This window comes from Lacerta agilis, chromosome 1 (assembly GCF_009819535.1).
Source record: "Lacerta agilis isolate rLacAgi1 chromosome 1, rLacAgi1.pri, whole genome shotgun sequence".
Classification (NCBI taxonomy): domain Eukaryota; kingdom Metazoa; phylum Chordata; class Lepidosauria; order Squamata; family Lacertidae; genus Lacerta; species Lacerta agilis.
This window is the reverse complement of record NC_046312.1, coordinates 130774715-130797686: the sequence shown is the minus strand read 5'-3', so window position 1 is coordinate 130797686 and position 22972 is coordinate 130774715. Positions and strand designations below refer to the sequence as shown.

The window sequence follows — 22972 nt, the reverse complement described above, 5'->3', positions numbered from 1 at the left end:
GAGAGAGAGTCTTGCCATCAGGGAGGGGCAGCAGCAGAGACCTGGCCTCCCAGCAACAGTGTCTCCACTGCAGGGGGCAGCAACCTAAGGCCCCTGGGCCACAAACGGCCAATGGGGGTCGTTTAACCGGCCCATGGATCCCCGCCCCCCGCTCGGTCAGATCCTGTGCGCTGCACTAAACCGGCGCGGAGCAGAGCGGGGACCGCCTTCCACAATGCTAGCCGGCTTCCCATTCGCTGCAGGAAGCTCCTGCAGCCAATGGGAAGCTGTGCACGCCTCCACCGCACTGGAAATAGCATTTGCACATGCGCGCACGTACACACACACTCCGGCCCACCGCGGCGTCTGCGGGACCGTGAACCGGCCCAAGCCACAAAAACTTTGCCAACCCCTGCTCTACTGCATACTGAGTTAGGGTGGCAGCAAGGTCCAAGAGAGCTACTCCCACCAGTGCCCTAGCCATGTCCAGGCCTTACTGCTGTCCTGCACCATCCTAGTAAGAGGTAGCAATGCTGGTACCAGAAGGCCAGGTCCATAGTGCCACCCATCCCTGGCCACTCCAGGTATGCATAAACCTTTCAATCCCCATAACAGCCATATGCACACAGATACACTCGTATGCTGGCAGAAGGGAGCATTGCTCATAACGCAACAATTCATTTATACAAATGTATAAAATCGCCATCTAATTTTGTAAATAAGTGGACAAATATTCACAAAACAGGTGGTCTGTAAGAACAGAAACTTCACATGAACAGGTATTCTTTGGATAAATTAGGACATCAACCCTAAAATGGAAATTTTCCAAATGTGATCTCCGTTAACATTTACAATGCCTTTCTTTTTTTAGGTTTAAAGCATAGTAGAGGTCAATATAAAAGATAGGGTGAGTTTTACTCAGAGACAAACACCTGAATTACTTAAACACTGCAATCTACAGTAATCTTCACAGTAACCTGATCAAAGTTGCCTTCCTCATTATTCATGTATCACTATATGCATCACTGACATCATCTGTGCTGCTGTCACTTACTTTCTTTTCCTTTCTCTTTGTTTTTAAGTTGCTGCAGCTTCTGTTCTCTATGCTGCTTCTCTAACTCTTGCTCCTGTCGATGCTTTTCCAACTTTCTCTGGTGTTCCAAGAGCTCCTGCTGATGTTTCATTGCCAGAATCTCCTGTTGCTGCTGTTGGGCAAAAAAAAAAAAGAGGCGTGTGTAAAGTATATGCACACAATCTTTGCCTTTTCGGTCACAATCTTTGCCCTTTATAATTGCCATCTCCTAAGCAACAGTCAGAATAAAACTGTTAAAAAGTTAAGAAAAGAACGTTCCAATTTCACACAAGGAAACAGAGGAGGCAGCACAGCAATAATTTTGGATTTTGCAATTGTGCACCAGATCAGGGGTAGAAAACCTTTCTGGTCTGGTAGGCCATATATTTAAGGGTCAACTTTGAGAGTTGGGCAGAACAACTCACCTGTCAATCACTCAATATCATAATGACATCAAGTAATTAATATGTGTCAAAGTTCTTTGCACAGAGCTTCCCAAACACCTAACAATCAACCGGGGAAACACTGAGCCCAGAGGCTTGCAAAGCACAGTGCTTCCCACATGCTCAGTAGGCAGCTAATTGTCGAGTGCTTGGGAAGCGCTGTGCAACAGGGCTTTGCATGCCCTGCCCTTTTAGATCATGCCCTGCCACTGCCTGCCCCACACAGCATAGGGCAGCACAGGGCAGCAGCTCAGCCAAAGCTTGGCTTAATATGTTGTTTGAGCTCAGGACAGCAGTTAAGGTTTCTCCTTTTTCACCACAATCTGTAACAATAGGACAAAGCTTGGCTACAGACAGTAAGGAAGTGGTTCCTTAACAAAGTTCAGAGAACATGCTAAATCACACCTTGGCTTAGCTGTTTGTCCACACTGGGTATAAACTCCTCACATGAACTAACACATTCCAACTGTCATGGTAAGTCACATTCTGGCTGACTGTTACATGTGAAGCAGGCCTATGACTAACACTGCATGAGGGATACATTTATTTATTTACTTTGTTTTGACAATTTATATGCCACTTAATTATCGTCGGCTCTAAGGGTTTGCTGGTAATTCAATACAATAAAGATTAAAAACAGTTAAAAATATAAAATCAGAACTCAGTTAAAATGCTTGCCGATTTTTTAAAAAAGTAAAAAATTTAAAGTGCTGGTGACAGTCTGTTCCCAACTCAAAGCATCACTCCTGGAGTTCACCAGATTTTTAACAGCGGAAATAACTACAAACTACAACTGTACATAATTTTGTGAATTGCAAACAAGGATCAAGGACTGTTAGTGTTTTGACTAGCAGTGTCTAGAAAAACAACAAAAGATACTCTTGTCTTTTGTTTGGTTTTAAGCACACACATACATGGCCATTACATAAGGGATACAATGACCCAATTCACACAAAACCATAAACTATAAGCCATGGCTTCCTGTGAACATGCAGGGTGCTGGAGTATGCCGCTCATTCACACACACCCATCTCCTCCTCCCTGTGTCATGCCGAGAACAAACAAACCAGAGTTTGTTCTTGGTTTGCCGCTTGTGTTGAATTTGGAGAGAAACAAACCACAAGTTCGCACAGAAAGAGAAGCCAGCGCTCAAGTTTGTATCCTTCCAGCATGACACAGGGAGGAGAGTGGTGCGAGAGAAGGAGCAGCAGGCATGAGCCCACAGGAAGCTCATGGGAAGCCATGGCTTATCTTAGGCTGTAGTTTGCCACGACAGGGGAACTGATTCAATATACACCTAGGTACACATGTTTCTTTCCATCAGAGCATCTAAAGTGATTATGTAAAGACAACTGTTTATCACATCAGCCACTGCTTGGGAGACTTTGTTCCAACTCAAACTGAATTTTCGCCACTCACCTTTATGTGTTCATGTAGCTGAGCTTCATGCTGACGAGAGAGCTGCTCATGTTGTCTCTGAAATTCTGCTATGAGGATCTGTCTCTGGATCTGTTGCTTTTGTTTGAGGGCCAACAATTCCTGTTGAAGCTGCTGCTCACGTAATGTAGGTTCTGCAACTGGCATAGAGAACTGGTGGTCCAAACGGAGATCCATAGGGACTACAGATGGTGCCACTTGCAAAGGTAGTGTTGTGGTCACATCAACTGCAAAACCCCAAAGGCAAGGTTAGCTCATCTCCAATTATTATTACAATTTTTACGCAGTATTTATTAGGGGGTGTTTTTTATCCCACTTGCCCTTCCAAATGACCCAAGGGCAGTCTTACATAATCTATGTTAGAAATAGAAAATCTGAACAATTAAAGTATACTTCCAAATCGTCAAAAATAATTTCAAAGCTGATAAACAGTCTGACACAGGTCACCACCACCAAGCAATACTCACTGGCAGTGGTACCAGCAGTGATTCCCCTACCAATCACAAGGCCTGCAGCAGCTGGTATTAGGGGAGGCAGTTTTTAAAGTACTCGGATCCCAAATGGTTTAGGGGCTTTATACCAGTAAAAACATCTTGATTTTGGCCCAGTTGCTCACTAGCAGTCAATGCAGTGCTTGTAAAACCAGTGGCACATGATCCCACTGTACTACCCCGCTTACAAACCTGACAACTACATTCTGCACTAGCTACAACTTCAGGACATTCTTCAAGGGTAGTCCACATAGAATGCATTGCAATAGTCCAAACAGGGGGTCACCAAAGAATGGACTGCTGAGCCCAGGCTCTCTCAGTCTCAGAACAACTCTAGTTCCTGTGTGAGTGCCTGGAGGATGGATGGTGGCTAACAGATTGAGGCTGAATCCTGACAAGAGAGAAGTACTGTTCTTGGGGGGCGGGCAGGTGTGGGGGACTCCCTGGTTCTGAATGGGGCAACTGTGCCCCTGAAGGAGAAGGAGCGCAGCCTGGGAGTCATTTTGGACTCACAGCTGTCCATGGAGGTCCAGGGCAGCTGTCTACCAGCTCCATCTGGTACGCAGGCTGAGACCCTCCCTGCCCACAGACTGTATCGCCAGAGTGGTGTATGCTCTAGTTATCTCCCACTTGGACTACTGCAACGCGCTCTATGTGGGGCTACCTTTGAAGGTGACCCGGAAACTACAACTAATCCAGAATGCGACAGCTAGACTGGTGACTGGGAGTGGCTACCTACATTGGCTCCCAGTACATTTCCAAGCACAATTCAAAGTGTTGGTGCTGTCCTTTAAAGCCCTAAATGGCCTCGGCCCAGTATATCTGAAGGAGCGTCTCCATCCCCATCGTTCAGCCCGGACACTGAGGTCCAACGCCAAGGGCCTTCTGGCGGTTCCCTCGCTGCGAGAAGCAAAGTTACAGGGAATCAGGCAGAGGGCCTTCTCGGTAGTGGCACCTGCCCTGTAGAACACCCTTCCGACAGATGTCAAGGAAATAAACAACTATTCAACTTTTAGAAGACATCTGAAGGCAGCCCTCTTTAGGGAAGTTTTTAATGTTTGAAGTTTTATTCTGCTTTTAATATTCTGTTGAAAGCCCCCCAGAGTAGCTGGGGAAACCCAGCCAGATAGGCGGGGTAGAAATAAATTAGTAGTAGTAGTAGTAATAGTAGTAAGGCAGGCAAAGACAGGTGCCAGCATTCCTTATCACTAAGGCCGCTTAGATTTATAACATCATATTTGGATCAAAATGTAATTCTAATAGCCACTGCTGTCCTTAAAATCTAACTCTGATCAGCCACATGAACAATGACAAGGATGCTGGGCGTTGCAGCTTAAAAACAATTGAACGTTAACTATCCTTGCTCAAATCAGTTAATCCCAAAGAACCATTTAAGTCAGTAAGTCTAAAACAAAAACACTTTTGGAAGCTATTTTGGTGCTACCATATTTCAGTTATAAAGAATGAGAAAAGCAGACTATATTAGTCTTTCCTTCCTACAATGACAAGTAACTTACAATTTAACAAAAGCTCTCATGATAACCTCAATATATACCGGTAACAACTATACAGATGTTTTGAACATATGCAGATTAAATGTGAATGAATTGATCATTTAGAAGGTAGATAATTAATCAAATTATGAATTACAGGTAGGTAGCCTTGTTGGTCTGCCATAGTCAAAACAAAATAATAATTAATAAATTTTGTTCAAATTATGAAGTTATTTAATCAATTTACAAACCCTCCCTTGGGATTCTTCTATATATATATTTACTGGTGTTAGCTGTTTTAGGAAACAGTATTTGTCTGAAAAGCAGGCTGTAAATAAATAAATAAGTAAGTAAATAAGAACTGATTTGAAACAAGACAATGGACAGAAAGAAGCTTTGATTCCTGACATCTCTACCCCCAAGTCAGTGCTAGTCAAGAAGCAGGATGCACAAGAAACGAGAAGTTGGACATGTCTGCATATAAGGATCTGAAATATTTTATTTTTATTATTTATTGAATTTATATACAGCCCTATACCCGGAGGTCTCAGGGCGGTTCACAAAACAGATCACAATATATAAAATCAATATAAAAAACAATAACCCAATAATACTCCCCCAAAAGAGCCACATTTTAAAAAGGTATAGGATGTCAATCAAATCAACCAAAGACCTGATTAAAAAGAAACATATTTGCTTGGTGCTTAAAGGTGTATAATGAAGGCGCCAGGCGAACTTCCCTGGGGAGAGCATTCCACAGACGGGGGGCCACTGCATAGAAGGCCCATTCTTGTGTTGCCACTCTCCGGACCTCCCGAGGAGGGACACGAAGGAGGGCCCCAGAAGATGCTCTAAGGGTCTGGGTAGGTTCATATGGAAATAGGAGGTCCTTGAGGTATTGTGGTCCTGAGCCATTTAAGGCTTTATAGGTCAAAACCAGCACTTTGAATTGGGCCCAGAAACTAATTGGTAGCCACTGCAGTTGTATCAGGATTGGTGTAATATGCTCAAACCGTCTTCCTCCAGGGAGCAACCTGGCTGCTGAATTCCACACCAGCTAAAGTCTCCGAACCATATTCAGAGGCAGCCCTGTTATAACGCATTGCAGTATTCTAACCTTGAGGCTACCAGAGCATAGACGTAGTTAGGCTATCCATGTCAAGAAAGGGACGTAGCTGGGCCACCAGCCAAAGCTGATGGAAGGCACTCAGGGCCACTGAGGCCACCTGAGCCTCGAGTGACAGCAAAGGATCCAGGAGGACCCCCAGGCTACGAACCTGTTCCTTCCGGGAATCAGCGTGTTTTTACATGAGTAGAATGTGTCCTTTGATTTAAAATGCATTTCTGGGTTATTTGTGGGGCCTGTCTGGTGTTTTTACATGAGCAGAATGTGCACTTTTATTTAAAATGCATCTCTGGGTTAATTGTGGGGCATAGGAATTCGTTCATTTCCCCACCACCACCAATATAGTCCAGCCCACCACATGGTCTGAGGTTCGGTGGACCGTCCCACGGCTGAAAAATGTTGCTGACCCCTGTATTTGAAGATGGCTATCATGTTGTTGTTGTTCAGTCGTTCAGTCGTTTAGTTGTGTCCGACTCTTCGTGACCCCATGGACCAGAGCACGCCAGGCACGCCTATCCTTCACTGTCTCTCGCAGTTTGGCCAAACTCATGCCAGTCGCTTCGAGAACACTGTCCAACCATCTCATCCTCTGTCGTCCCCTTCTCCTTGTGCCCTCCATCTTTCCCAACATCAGGGTCTTTTCTAGGGAGTCTTCTCTTCTCATGAGGTGGCCAAAGTACTGGAGCCTCAACTTCAGGATCTGTCCTTCTAGTGAGCACTCAGGGCCGATTTCTTTGAGAATGGATAGGTTTGATCTTCTTGCAGTCCATGGGACTCTCAAGAGTCTCCTCCAGCACCAGAATTCAAAAGCATCAATTCTTCGGCGATCAGCCTTCTTGATGGCTATCATATCTCCTCTCAAGTCTCCTCTTTTCCGTGCTAAACATACCCAGCTCCTTCAACTGTTCCTCATACAGCTTGGGTTTCCAGACCCTTGATCACCTAGGTTGCCCTCCTCTGCACACATTCCAGCTTGTCAACATCCTTGTGAGATTGTGGTGCCCAGAACTGGACACTGGACTCCAGGTGTGGTCTGACCAAGGCAGAATAGAGTGGGACTATTACTTCCCTTGATGTGTTGACACAGCCTAGAAAAGCAGTTGCTTTTTTTGCTGCTGCATCACACTGTGGACTCGTGATAAGCCTGCAGTCTATCAAGACCCCTAGATCCTTTTCACATGTACTTCTAGTAAGACAGGTGTCCCCAATCCTATATTTGTGCATCTGGTTCTTCCTGCCTAAGTGCAGAACCTTACATTTGTCCCTATTGGAATTCATTTTGTTAGCTTGGGCCCCGTTCCCCAATCTGTTAGTCATATTGAATCCTGATTCTGTCTTCTACTGAATTAGCTACCCCTCCCAGTTTGGTGTCATCTGCAAATTTGATGAGCATCCCCTCCATTCCTTCATCCAAGTAGTTTATAAAGACATTGAAGAACAACAGCAGGGCCAGGACCGAAGCTTGTAGCACCCCACTTGTCACTTTTTCCTAGGATTACGAGGAACCACCAACCAGTTACAAATCCACCTTACAGTTACCTCATTTAACCCACATTTTACCAGCTTCCACGAAAGAGTATCATGGGGGACTTTGTCAAAAAGCCTTACTGAAATAAAGATACACTATGTCCACACCATCCCCCTGTTTCACCAAGCTTGTTACTCCATCCAAAAACAAAAACAAAAAGATCATATTGGTTTGTCATGACTTATTTTGGAGAAACCTATGCTGGGTCTTAGTAATCACTGGTTGATATCTGATTTTCAACATTGTGATATATCACCATCTAAACATCACAATATTTTGATATATCACGATATCTGAAATAAAGCTGAAGCTATATAGAAGTGAATGTGGGAATGTCCTGGCAAATGCTAAAACCTACTGGTCTAATTCTAAAACTGATAAAAAAAATTACTTACTCTTAACATATTGTTACAACTGCTATGTTACAGTACTACTGTACCGATAAAGTTTAAATTATCACATTTTCTCTAAAATTTAAGCTGTAGAAATAGTCAGTAACATAGATATCAAAGGTAAGGTGAGAGAATGTTCCCTAGAAAATTAATTACATTACAAAACAAGTAAAAGGCCAATTCAGTGTCACACTTTTAGTTATTCAAGTATAATTCACTATTGAGTATAAAAGGTAAAAGGTAAATGACCCTTGGACAGTTAAGTCCAGTCAAAGGCGACTATGGGGTACAGCGCTCATCTCACTTCAGGCCGAAAAAGCCGGTGTTTGTCCACAGACAGCTTTCTGAGTCATGTGGCCAGCATGACTTCTGGTGCAACAGAACACCGTGACAGAAACCAGAGTGCACAGAAACACTGTTTACCTTTCCGCCGCCGCATTACCTATTTATCTACTTGCACTGGTATGTTTTCGAACTGCTAGGTTGGCAGAAGCCGGGACAGAGCAACAGGAGCTCACCCCGTCACATGGATTTGAATTGCAAACCATGCAATCGGCAAGCCCAAGAGGCTCAGTGGTTTAAACTACATCCCACAACTCCAGTTATTTCATTTTATTATTATATTTTATATTATTTTTCTTTTCTAAATCAGGCCAAAGTAGAAAGAATGGAATGGATACATTTTAACAGAAAAAAAAGATTTTTAAACAAAATTTATATTTTTATTGCCAGGAAAAATTGCATTTCTTTTACAAACCAGGCCAAACCAGAAAGAATGGATAAAATTTTACGGAACAAAAAATTATTAAATGAAATTTATATTTTCAAGGAAAATCTGCATTTTGGCATTCTCTGGCAATAGAGATGTAATTTCTCTTTGAAGAACATTGCCAGCAGTGCTGAACACACTTTCAGATGGCACACTTGTTCCATTTTTGGATAGCCAAAAATTTCTTTGCAAGCACCTTCAACATTGGGAAGGATGTCTCATGTGCCTTCCACCATACCAGAGGGCATTCGTCAATGTCCTCTGTTGGCATAGTCATATAGTATGTGGGTTGCTTTTGCCCCAAAAGAAAGGCGCACACAAAAAACACAAGGGGTTCCTTTTACTCTGAGACAATTTGCAAGCCAACTTGCTACCCCTCCCACTTGCAGCAGCATAGTGCAAGCAACTTGGAAGGGAAAGAGGGAGCAAGGGAGAGGGGAGAGAGAGGGGGGGGGCTAATAAAAAGAAGTTCCTTGGAAGGGTAGTCCCACAGAGAGAGAAGCTCATCTCTGGAGCAAGGAAGGGAAAGGGTTAACACAGAGACAGACAGAGGAGGCAGGGGAGACTGTAGAGATGGTTTCTTGAATGATCTGCTTCTCAATCAGGCTGCAGTTTTTGCTCAACCTTTTGTAGCTATTTGTAGCAATAACCTGTTTCTCAAAGAGAAAGAGATTTTTAGAGCAGTGTTTTTCAACCTTTTTGGGCAAAGGCACACTTGTTTCATGAAAAAAATCACGAGGCACACCACCATTAGAAAATGTTAAAAAATTTAACTCTGTGCCTATATTGACTATATATAAAGTAATTTTTCAATTTTTCCCACAGCACACCAGGCAACATCTCGCGGCACACTAGTGTGCCGCGGAACAGTGGTTGAAAAACACTGTTTTAGAGGGTCATTTTTTCCTCAACCTGTAGCTATTTGTAGCAATGGCAGGGGAGAGCTGACCAGTTCTCAAAGAGGCAGAAATTTTTACAGGCAGCTGTTTTTGCTCAGGCTATTGTAGCTATTTCTAGTGATAGTGGGGAGTGCTAACCTGTTCTCAAAGATGTGGTGATTTTTGCAGCAGGCTGCTGGCAGGGAAGAGCTGACAAAGGCGTTAGCAAGGGCTGACTGTTGAATTATCTGTTCTAGGACCTTTCCTGGTGTTGATGTCAAGTTCACCTGTCAGTAGGTACCTGGGTCTTCCTCCCCCCCCCTTTTTTGAAGATGGGGACAACGTTTGCTCACCTTCAGTTTGTAGGGGTCTCACCTGTTCTCTAAGAATTCTCAAAAGATCATAGACAAAGGCTCTGAAATTACATCCTCAAGCTCCTTTAGAACCCTTGGAGGAAGCTCATCAGGCCCTGGAGATTTGAATTCATTTAAAGTAGCTAGGTGTTCCCTTCTCCCTCATGGATCACTGCTTTGTCGTGGCGAAGGGGCTTGAAGGGAAGCTATGAGCTATGCCATGCAGGGAAGCTATGAGCTATGCCATGCAGGGCCACCCAAGATGGACAGGTCATAGCAGAGAGTTTAGACTAAATGTGATCCACCTGGAGAAGGGACTGGCAAGCCACTCCAGTATCCCTGCCAAGAAAACTCCATGGACAAAGACAACAGGCGACAGAGGATGAGATGGTTGGACAGTGTTCTCGAAGCGACTGGCGTGAGTTTGGCCAAACTGCAGGAGGCAGTGGAGGATAGGGGTGCCTGGCGTGCTCTGGTCCATGGGGTCACGAAGAGTTGGACACGACTGAACAACTGAACAACAAGGTGTTCCCTTACTACCTCTTTTCCTATATTGAGCTGCAGCTCCCTCCTTACATCATTTATTATCACCAGGCTGGGCATCGCATTTCTTTTGAGTGAAGGCAAAGGCAAAGTAGGTGTTGAGGTGTTGAGTGGACCAAGAACTCCCAGAAGTGCAAGCTGGATTTCGAAGCGGCAAAGGAACCAGAGACCAAATTACAAACATGCGCTGGATTATGGAAAAAGCTAGAGAGTTCCAGAAAAACATCTACTTCTGCATCATTGACTACGCAAAAGCCTTTCACTGTGTTGACCACAGCAAACTATGGCAAACTCTTAAAGAAATGGGAGTGCCTGATCACCTCATCTGTGTCCTGAGAAATCTCTATGTGGGACACGAAGCTACAGTTAGAACTGGATATGGAACAACTGATTGGTTCAAAATTGGGAAAGGAGGACTTCCGGCGGCGACGCCATCGCGGGCGGTCGTGGGTTGCCTCGGCAGCGAGGCGACCCAGGCCGTCCCGGGGGTTGGAGCCCCGCTACCGCAAAGCGGGGCTCCGGTGAGGCGCGGGAAGAGCGTCCCGCGCCTCGGGCTCCCCGGCGGGCCCATTATGGCTCCCAACCCTTCCCCCGTTCCCCCTGTAAAGGGGGAGGGGGGGTGAAGGGACTACGGAGCCGGGCTATAGGGGAAATGCCCCAACCGGGACGGCGAAGCGGCGGCCGCCGCTCGCGGTGAGCGACATCGTTCTCCCTGCAGAAGTTAAAAAAAAAGGAAGCCTGGTGGTCGTGTGTATCAGATTGGACTTATTTTGGACATTTAACGACCCGGGAGGCATTACGGAAAGGAAGCCTGTTTCCCTCCCTTCGGTGGAAAGAAAATAACTGTTTTGATAGACTGCTGTTACAGTGATGGTTACAATCTTTTGATTTTTGACAAGTGAGACTGTTTAGATCTCCCTTTGGGGGGTAAGATGGTGAAGAATATCTCCTTTTGAAATTACAGTCCTTGCGCCCTGGCTCCAGGAAAAATGGCTGCAAAGGTTTGAGATTGAGTGGAAATGTACTGGCACTAAGTTAGAAAAACATTGAAATCTGACACCTATGCCCACTTCAGCCATGCTGGGTTTCGTTTTCGAGCTGGTCTTGGACTCTGGACTGACTGATGAACAAAGGATTATTTTTTTGAGGTTGGAACTGCTTAACCAGAAATTGGTGTTGTTGAACCGGGATATGACAGAAAAAGTACTACCCACAGAGGAGACTTTTCAGGATATGGCTGCAATTGAAGAAAGCCTTGGCAAAGAGCTGAAGGGGATCATGGAAGAACGGAGCAAAATGGCTTGGCATCTCTGAGAAGAACAATTACAAATAAAAGAAGAATGGAAAGTCGAAATGGAGAAGCCGGAAGATGAAGAACTGGGTACCCTGATGCTCTATGCAAGGACTGCCGTGAACTGTGTCTGGATCTGTGGATGCATAAGAAAAGAGGACAATTTGAGGAGAGGTTCCGACGTAAGATGGAAAAGGGAAATGGTTAGAAGCGGGATAGGATGAACTGTATTGGTATCCTGAAGCCGGTGTGTCAAGCTTCTTTTAAGTTTTTGGATTATAAAAGGGATATTTAGTTTTTCTTTTATTAGCAGCAGTTTAAGGGAAAGAAGAGGTTAGATATGTTTTGATTTAAGAATAGTATGTCAAGATATGAAGAATAATATGTTAAGATATGTTAACAATATGTTTAGAGATGAAGAATAATATGTTAAGGTATGAAGTTGTGTTATTAGTTATATGAAGATATAATAACAAGATTTTAAGAAGAATGTTTAGTTTTGGATTTATAAATGAATTTAATTTTAGAGATATGAAGTTATTAAAGTAAAATTTGGAATAGGAACCGAAGGAGAGAAAGCAGGGGAAGTCAATAATGATGATTCGAACCAAGAAATTATTATTATTTGAATAAGAAGAAGAATCGTTGGTGTATTTGTATGTGTTTAGTCATAGTGGTGGGTAAGTGTTGGGGTTAATGTTGGTGAAGGTGTTGGAGTGTTGTTTGTTATGGAAAAACCAATAAATTCTTATTTTTTTAAAAAACAAAATTGGGAAAGGAGTACGACAAGGCTGTATATTGTCTCCCTGCTTATTTAACTTATATGCAGAATTCATCATGCGAAAAGCTGGACTGGATGAATTCAAGCCGGAATTAAGATTGCCGGAAGAAATATCAACAACCTCAGATATGCAGATGACACAACTTGGATGGCAGAAAGTGAGGAGGAATTAAAGAACCTTTTAATGAGGGTGAAAGAGGAGAGCGCAAAATATGGTCTGAAGCTCAACTTCAAAAAAACTAAGATCATGGCCACTGGTCCCATCACCTCCTCGCAAACAGAAGGGGAAGAAATGGAGGCAGTGAGAGATTTTACTTTCTTGGGCTCCATGATCACATCAGATGGTCACGAAATTAGAAGACACCTGCTTCTTGGGAGAAAAGCAATGACAAACCTAGACAGCATCTTAAAAAGCAGAGACATCACCTTGCCGACAAAGGTCCGTATCATTAAAGCTATGGTTTTCCCAGTAGTAATGTATGGAAGTGAGAGCTGGACCATAAAGAAGGCTGATCGTCGAAGAATTGATGCTTTTGAATTATGGTGCTGGAGGAGACTCTTGAGAGTCCCATGGACTGCAAGAAGATCAAGCCTATCCATTCTGAAGGAAATCAGCCCTGAGTGCTCACTGGAAGGACAGATCCTGAAGCTGAGGCTCCAATACTTTGGCCACCTCATGAGAAGAGAAGACTCCCTGGAAAAGACCCTGATGTTGGGGAAGATGGAGGGCACAAGGAGAAGGGGACGACAGGACGAGAGGTGGGACAGTGTTCTCGAAGCTACCAACGTGAGTCTGACCAAACTGCGGGAGGCAGTGGAAGACAGGAGTGCCTAGTGTGCTCTGGTCCATGGGGTCATGAAGAGTCGGACACAACTAAACGACTGAACAACAACAAGGTGTTGAGTAGTTGCCCCTTCTCTTTGTCACTTAACAGCATTTCTCCATCTTTTTCATACAGAGGACCTACCACTTGCTTGTTCTTCCTTTTCCTTCGGACATAGCCAAAGAAACATTTTTATTATTATTTTCAACCTCTCTTGTAAGCCTGAGCTCATTCTGAGCTTTAGCCACCCTGACTTTCCCCCTGCAACTGTTGGCTACTTGTGTATACTCCTCCTTTGTGATTTCCCCTTTCTTATACATGCCCTTAACTCTCAGCTCATCTGTAAAGCTCCTTATACGGCCACACCCGTTTCCTTAGATGCCTCCCACTGTTCTTACTTGTTGGAATTGTCTGCTTTTGGGTCTTCAATATTTCTCGTTTTAGAAACTCCCATACATCTTAGACTCCCTTCAATGAAATGAGTAATAATTATAAAATCATCATAATAAATATAATTGCAAAAAAGTGGTGCCTGGACATTCTGTTGTGGTGACTGTAACCAAAGTTTAAGGTGCTATTTGGGGATTAGTTTATATATCTGAATTTCTAATGCTGACCCTAAGAATTTGGGGTGGGTCCCTTTACCTTTTTACGCAATGTTATACAATGCATATAGGAAACTTCATTCATAATGCCTTCCAGAAAACAACATGCCTTACATAAATCTATTTTATAACACTGGTTTACCAATAGCATTCATTACAACCTTAAGGCCCCCAGGAGACCAAACAAAATTATTTTATTAATATCATCATGATAAATCAGTACATATTTCTGATATGTTCAGATGCATAGTACCTACATGTAATTTAGCAAGATCTAGAAGCAATGTCCTATATATTATTTCTTTCCTTTCCACACTTTTTATCCTGCATTTCTAACTGAAAAGGGTGCTTGAAATAGTTTTAGCAACATAGTAATGTACAAGTTTGAATATACAGTAGCACCTCAGCTTATGTTACCTTCGGGTTGCAAAAGCGGCAAACCCGGAAGTGTTTCGCCACGTGCGCATGCACAGAAGCAGTCTCTCCGGTTGCGGAAACCTCAGGATCCAACCGGAGCTCCGAAACGGATCCCATCCGCAACTGGAGGTTACCACTGTATACTTAAAAACTATGAAACCAGAGTATTTTATCACGGCCCCAGCCCACTGAAGAGAATGAGAGTCCATATCCTATTGATTTCACTTGGACTCACACTTGACTCACCTTCTCTAAATCAGAGCCCAGAAGTGCCACGAAACCTCCCCAATTTGAAAACAGATGTGTAGTTCATTCAACATGAAACTGCATTTTGTCATTTCCGCATTTCTGTACTGATATAAAGAATCAGAAACTCAATGCTTCTCCATTAGCACGCGTCTCAAATTTGCCCTGTAGAACCAGCTTTATTGCACCGTGGCAGAGCCACTTCTGAAGAAAACCTACACATTTTACCTATTTAGTTGCTACAAATAATATCTACCTCAAATGCCTTCAGTATTAGACAAGCATGCCAGCTGCAGAGATCATCAACATCATTCCCATTCATTGTATTCACAGACTGGTGCGTCAAACATGACTCATACTACTTCAGTCACAAAAAAGTATCAGACATGCCACAACTTCCAAACAGAAGCAATGAGTGCCTCTGACCCACAGTACTCTTCGGGAAACAATAAAACCTTCTCTACTTAATGAACATGTCAGCCAAACAGAAAAAGCCTGCATTGTCATGAATATTTTATGGTGAACTAGAAAATTGCTTTTAACAGCTATGTCTTCACAACATATTAGTATGATCAGATTCATGACGTCCACAAAAAGTATACAAAGGCTATATTCAGAGTTTTAATGAGAAATGCCAAAGGCACAAATTAGGTTTAAATTATGAATAGGTTGTATTCTTGAAGTCCAGTCTTTTCAACACCACAAAAGAATATCATACAGATTTTCAATGATTATACTACTTTTTATTATAGATAGATCGCTGTCTTAGTTATCATTTTAACACCAAGTTAAAACTTGCATACTGGGAAATTAAAATTTCCCAAAGATTGCCTATGTAAAGAACTAACCTCCAAGACATTGTAAATGTGGGGCAGTGGAGATTCAGCACTCCACTGCCCCACATTTAACTCAACACACAATATGTGAGGAACACAACTATCTAACCGACATTTTGAATTTATGGCTATTTTAGTCTACCAGAAACCTAGTCTCTGAACTTGAAGCCACCATGTTATTTCTTGAGTACAGTCATACCTCGGGTTATGACAGCTGCGGGTGGCGTTTTTTCAGGTTACAAACGCGGCAAACACGGAAGTGTTTACTTCCAGGTTTCGCCGCACGCGCAGAAACGTTCTGCGCGGTCTGCACAAAAGCGCTATCGCGCTTTGGTGCATGCACGATATCACCGCTCGAGTTGTGGACTTTTCAGGGTGCGAACGGCACCCCAAAATGGATCATGTCCGCAACCTGAAGTACCACTGTATCTTAAGCTATTTCAGACAGTAGAATCCTTGCACAAAAACTCAACATATATTTTACAAGTCCTTCAGAATTTTAGATCAAGTTAATGGCTGCCAAACAATATTTTCATCTGAGAAAAATGTAGCATATGATTTGGGTATGTCCAACATATAACAAATGGAGATAATAATAAATTCAAAGGAACATTCAAACAAATGCTGTTAGTTCTCAAGAATATATTAGCACAAAGCCACTTAAACAGACTAGCAATTCACCTAGAGGATGAACCCCCCAGAATCCATTTTAAAATTATCTCTAAAAATTGTTCACTGAGCATCAGTTTTCTTCTGCTCAATATTTGTCACAAATACATGCTTAACAGTGTTATTGCTTAGAAGATTGCACTGTATATGCATGACACTCTATTCACGGTCCACACTTCAGTAAATGTCAAAATTTGCTGAAACACTAAGAGACAGTGAGATCATAGCTATTTATAGAAACAAGCTTCTGCAGTATCTGACTGCAGTGCCAAGATACAGGAATGATATTTTTATTTAAGCTGTAGTAGAAACATACCTCAACATGGAATAATAGCAAGCTGTAGCTGACAATTACCAGATATTTGTCCATTCTGTTTTAAAAGCCTTTTTAGTCACAAATAATTATAACATGTTGAACACTATGAAGCCAGACTAAGGATTGAAAACAATAAAAATCAAGCAGAACTTCAAAACCTAATATATAAGTAATATGGTTTACATATTGCAAACCATATTCAAATTGGAAGTCCTTCACAGTAAGACACTAGGATGAGCTCAGCACAGATAATATGTGCTAGTCTCTCAACGCTGGTAAGGCAATCTGGAACATGTTCCCAAGTTAGAATAATAGAACTATAGAATTGTAGAGTGGGAAGGGACTCCAGTATCAATGTAGGAATCTCAACTAAAGCATCCATGACAGAGGGCCATCCAATCTCTGCTTTAAAACCTCCAATGTCTGCCACCTCTTGTGGGAGTCGGTTCCACGGTTGAACAGGTCTTAATGTCAGAAAATTCAGTCCTTTCTCCAAACTACAGTAGTACCCCGTGTTATGCACGCGATCCGTTCCGGATCACGCTACGTAACACAGACGTGCTTAACCCGAACACCCCCCCCAAAAAAAACGGAAGTTTGCCCGTGTTTGCGCTTCTGCGCAAAACGCTTCTGCGCACCCACACGCTCCGGGGAGGACTTCCGGGTCGCGGAGGTCCGTAAGTCAAACTACGCAACATGGAGTGTACGCAACTCAAGGTATGACTATATGAGAATTTTCCCTGTGGTTTTTTTTGGGGGGGGGTAGGAAGAGAGCTAACCATGGTCAGGATTACACGTGCACCAAATTTATCTCCTAAAACAGAATCAGATGGAGAAACTCAAGTCCTAAAAGGGAGACACAATACAGTTCCTGCCTTCCCATCAGGGTTACGAGATTAGGAGCACTATGCTTCATTCACATGTTGTGCAAAAATGTGGCTTAGCACAATGAATGAACAGGAATGAGTTTCAGCAACCCTTAGGCTTGTACATTCCCCCCACCCCAGTCAGGATGCTTTTGGAAGCTTTTGCTTTCAGTTTTGGTTAACCACAGCTTGCCATGCCATCTAGACCCAGAACTGTGCTTAAAATTAACTACAATGTGGTTTGAAGTTGCTTCTTTTAAGCTAAGCCTGTTGAACATTAACCAGTTTATCACTCCCACACTACCTTCAGCCACACACAAAGAGGAATCCAAAAGCCCAAAGCACAACCAGGAACTGGTTCATGAATAACTATAGATCACGGTTTAGCACTACATGCAGTTTAGAATGAACCTCAGCAAAGCTTCGGGCTTGTTTGCGCCCCCTTCTTTTGCTGCACAACTGGGAAAGTGACTTCTGGAATTTCATTCAATTTCCACAACTTCTTAGATCACACTTTAAAAACAAACTGGATACTTGATTATACAAGCTTCACAACCCGTGATTTAACAATGACTTGCTGTGAAACAAACCAGAGTTTGTTTTAAACCATGATATCTGGCTGCTACAGAAAAAACACACCATGATTCATGAAGCATGAGAGTGCCATATTGACCTGAATATATGGTATACTCCTCTCCCCACCCACCCCCAAATGGCTTGTACAAAACCAGAGTGTGCTTTATAATCATGACTTTCTAGAGAAGGCTCTCAGCTATTGGCACAAAGTAAATTCTACAGAGGCATCATTGAAACTGTTCTCTGTAATTCTATAACAGCTTGGTACGGTACAGCCTCTAAGAGAGACAAGAAAAAGCTCCAACGAGCTGTAAGAATTGCAGAAAGGGTAATTGGTGTTAGCTTGCCTTCAATAGAGACAATTTATGCTACCCGAGTAAGGAAGAGAGCAGAGAGAATTGTAGCAGATCCTTTACATCCCGGTCATCATCTGCTTGATTTACTTCCATCTGGACGTCGCTACAGGACTTCATATACAAAATCGGCCAGGCACAAGAATAGTTTTTTCCCTTGTGCCATTAAATTGTTAAATTCGTAGTTGTATAGCTTAAGGGGAGGTAAAATATGGGTGGGGTTTCTTTACTTCTTTGTATTGTGAGAGGAACAGTGTCTGTATGTTTACATTGCAATGTAGCCGAAACAAATTCCAAGTATGTTGGAAAATGTACTTGGCCAATAATAAATTATTCCTATTCCTATTCCTATTCCTAAATGAAGGGTAAGCCAGAGCTGGCATCAGGCCACAAAGGCCTTTAAAGTAACAGTGTTCAGGTGGGGAGATGTTCCTGACCCAAAGCTTATCTTTTCCTTCTTTGGCTACTCGGTGTGTACTACTGTCCATCAGCCAATACCAGACACAAAATAGTATCAAATGTGCCCTTTGGGGACAACATTTAAAAACATGGAGAGGCATAACAATTCTAGCTAGTTCCATAAATTGATTATCTAGAGCAGTGGTAGGCAATATACTGCCTTCCATATGTTTCTGGACTACAACTTCCATCATTGCTCACCTTTGGCCATGATGATGGGAATTGTGTTCCAGAATATCTGGAAGGTCCTAGGTTGCCAGTCCCTATGTAGATCCCTTATGGCCGGCTTTCAGAACTCAATCTGACTTGGAGGGTGACTTGCACAGGGAGATTGAGGATTCCAACTGAGCATTCTCAGTGGTGTTACTCCAGTTGTGGATTCCTCTTCTTAGCCATCTTCTCCCTGCTGAGTAACCTTTCCTAAACTGGTTAAATCTCCACACACACCCCACCAGCCCAGCTGTGATTCTCATTATGATTGACCCTATGCTGCTATTGAGCTTTTCCTAAACTAATAGCAGTGGCAGGAGTGGTTAGAATTTCCATGAGAGTTGTGAGAGTGGGAGGAGAGGTCTAACATTTCCCGCTCTGCAATTCCTCTTTTGCTGCTCAGTTGATTGGCAAACATGTAAGCATAGTGAAAATGAGGCTGGACTACGGAAATAAATTAATCTGTATCTGGGGGCCCCCTCATTTCCTGTGGATTAGTGGGAGGGTATTTTGTGGGCCATGTAACATTAAGCAGTGGGCCAGTATCGGCCAGGGGAGTGGGGTGGAGGGCAGACTGCACACTTCTGAACTAGAAATAGAAAAAAAATGTATGTTTCTTGGAGACTACGTGTACAGATCAGAATATGTGCATACTACCTGGAGAACCAATGGAATGCAGTCAAGGTACTGTATATTCTGGCGTATAAGACTACTTTTTAATCCAGGAAAATCTTCTCAAAAGTTGGGGGTCGTTTTATACACCGGGTGGAGAATCTGCGGTCGAGTATATCTCAAATTCTATGTTTTAACTGGAAAAGTTGGGGGTCGTCTTATACGCCCAGTCGTCTTATACCCCGGAAAATACAGTATGTACATCTCCAAGGCCTGTGGGAGATTATTAATAATGGCTGGAGAATGCAGAAAAGTTACGTCAATATATGCACATTCCCCAATGCCTGATGAAGACCAGGAAATGACTAGAAAACAATGACTAGGAAATGTACATAATTCCCCCTTCACAGAAGGGTTATGAACACATTCTCTATGAGGCTAGGAGAATTTGCAGTGGCACTTGTTATACACATTAGCAACTTAACATACATATGAAATTCCCCTTACATACATATGTAATTATGCTTCCTGTCCCCACAGATTTGCAAACACAAAGAATTGTTCAATAAATCTGTACACCGAGTATGTGAGTTTGTGTATGTGTGTGCATGTGACACAGTGATGGAGATTGATAATATTTATACAATCAACTCAATATTCAAAAACCTGGCCATCCTTTTAGTTACCAAATATCATTCCATCCTATTATAGGTTAGTACCAATCAATAGCATCAAATATAATCAAGCAGATTACAATAACATTATATATATATATATATATATATATATATATATATATATATATATATATATATATATATATATAATGTTATATATATATATAAACTGCAGCATAGGCCAAGATTATAAATACAATCATTAACCATAATAATAGCTCAATACTATTTTGATTATCTTGAATAAATTCAGCAAATTAATATCTAATCCTTATCTATTCCATTCTAGCTCATAATATTCTTTCTTTACCATGCTATTCAAATAACCTAACACCACAAAAGGATCTAATGACATTATATAACTTAATATTACCTATAATGGATAGTTAACCTTTTTTATATAATGGATAGTTAACCTTTTTTAAAAAAAAAAGTTAATTTCTGTCATATCTACTCATTCCAAAGAATAATCACCATTTCATAAACACAGGCATACAAAGAAATCAGCCTTTACAGACGGAAAGGAGCCATATTTACACCGATGAGGCATCAACATAAAACTCCAAGGTTAATATAAAAATTAGTAAAACTATTTGGCCTCAGCTTTGCTTTGTTTACTTCCTTCAATATCCTTCCCGTTTCCATTGTTAAGTATTATTTTTCCATAGTTGACATTAAATATTACAAATAATCTATGCTCCAAATGATTCCAAAAGTATAAAGCTACAGATCTCCCACCCCTTACAGAATGTTGGGTATACTTCTCACATATGGCATAATATCAAACAGCTAATATTAGCTTTATCTCTTACCAGAACTTGGCATATGGTTTACTCTGGCTGGATTTAACAATTCTACTGGCTGGTCCCTGCCAGAAAGTCCATCTGAAAAAAAGAGAGAAACCCACCTAGTGTTAGTAGCTCCAGCAGGTTAAAGTTCACCAGAGGTTCTGAAGACATGACCTGATGAAAAAATAGAGGCAAAGAAACTGAGCTACAATTCTCAATATATATATATAAATACAATTATCAGGTATAAGTACAATTTATATTACAGTATATTTTGTTTCAGTATTGAACTGTATTGAACTAAATTTTATGTAAGAACATTGTTGTTTTTACACAGTGTGTTTATATTACTGGCATTCTGTGCCTTGCATTTAAATTGTAATAATAATTTAACAATAATTTATTATTTGTACCCCGCTCATCTGGCTGAGTTTCCCCTGTTGTAGCCTATGATACCTAATACAATACAAATTTATCATTCTAACAGTTTGGTTAAGTTATTGGTAAATAATTAGTAGAAACTTTATTAAGTTCATACTTCAACAAGTTGCAGAAGAAGCTATTACAGAGTTAATAAAAAACATACTGAACAAAGTAATAAACAATTCTGAGAATTTCGGGTTCCTTTTTATTAAGTGCATGAAATGAAGCTACAATCTGGAATCGTTTGAGGCTTTTCACTGCTGTTATAATACAAAATACAGATTGTAGAATGTAAATATATATAGGCCCTATGAATAATACACACACACACACACACACACACACACACACATATATATATATATATCGTATGTTCTTAAAATCCTTATTCTATGTTAAACAGTCCAATATAGGAATTAAATTAAATTAAATTAAATTGTAAAAAAGACAAAATAAGTTTTTCAACACACAATTGAGATTTCAAGAAGACAACATTTTAAGAAAGGCTTACTTTAAATGGTGTAAGCAGAAATTCATGTTGTCAAAGCACTTTCCTGATTATATTTTTTTTCTAGGCAGGGTGTGAAGGGAGCCCACTGTGCCTCTGGGTCAGGAGTTGCCACGTCCAGCGCACCACAACCAAGAAAAGTGGAGGGCAGCACTGCTGCAACTCTCCTCTCCCTGCCCCCGGGGGGTCAGGCTTGACACAGGAGTAGAGCTGCAGCTGGCCGCGTTGGGCCGACTCAGGCTCCGATGAGGGAGCCTGTTGTTGGAGGCACCTGGTCATGCCCCCTCAAAAAAAATATGCCCGCAGCCACAGTCCTCACAGCTCCCACACACTGACCCACATCATGCTGATCTTTCCAGGATGCTGAAGAGATCAGTGCAAAGTCAGCTTTCCAAGAAGGTCCTGCCCATCAGCTGGCATCACTAGTAACATAAGCAGGTGGGCATGGTTTGGAGGCCAAATTGGACACCCCCCCCCCAGACTGGCTCACAGGTGAGAAGTTTCCACCTACAATGTGTAGCCATAGCTATACGCAATTTCCTCAGGAATGGAAAGTCATTTCAAGCTGCTACCACTATCTGATCATCCAGATATAAAGCTGAATCTAGGAGCCCCCCCTAAACTGTAAACCTGATTTTTCAAGTTGAGTACAACCCCCTTCAACTCCTAATCCACAGTCTCCCTCCCTCCTGACCAGGAATACATCTGTCTTGTACTGAGCTTCACAATGATCACCTTGAAGCACCAGTTACAGGTAGGTAGCCGTGTTGGTCTGCCATAGTCAAAACAAAATAAAATAAAAAATTCCTTCCAGTAGCACCTTAGAGACCAACTAAGTTTGTTCTTGGTATGAGCTTTCGTGTGCATGCACGAATCTGGTATCTGAAGAAGTGTGCATGCACACGAAAGCTCATACCAAGAACAAACTAAGTTGGTCTCTAAGGTGCTACTGGAAGGAATTTTTTTATTTTATTTTGTTTTGACTTGAAGCACCAGTTCAGAAACCCAATG

General features: G+C 42.0%; 1 protein-coding gene across 4 annotated transcripts in view; it reads right to left on the bottom strand.

The window, feature by feature from the left end:
• The window catches only part of HDAC4 (histone deacetylase 4), a 141693-nt gene that overhangs the window by 83964 nt on the left and 34757 nt on the right, over window positions 1-22972 (bottom strand). For 2 of the 4 annotated variants that reach the window (XM_033171304.1, XM_033171305.1), the window contains exons 3-5: window positions 21055-21126; window positions 2914-3158; window positions 1034-1184 (exon numbers count right to left, since the gene is read on the bottom strand). In XM_033171304.1, coding sequence (XP_033027195.1) covers window positions 1034-1184; window positions 2914-3158; window positions 21055-21126 — 468 coding nt within the window. Of the gene's footprint in view, window positions 1-1033; window positions 1185-2913; window positions 3159-21054; window positions 21127-21149; window positions 21205-22972 lie in introns of all 4 variants that reach the window. The other 2 variants (XM_033171306.1, XM_033171307.1) reach the window with 2 other exon arrangements.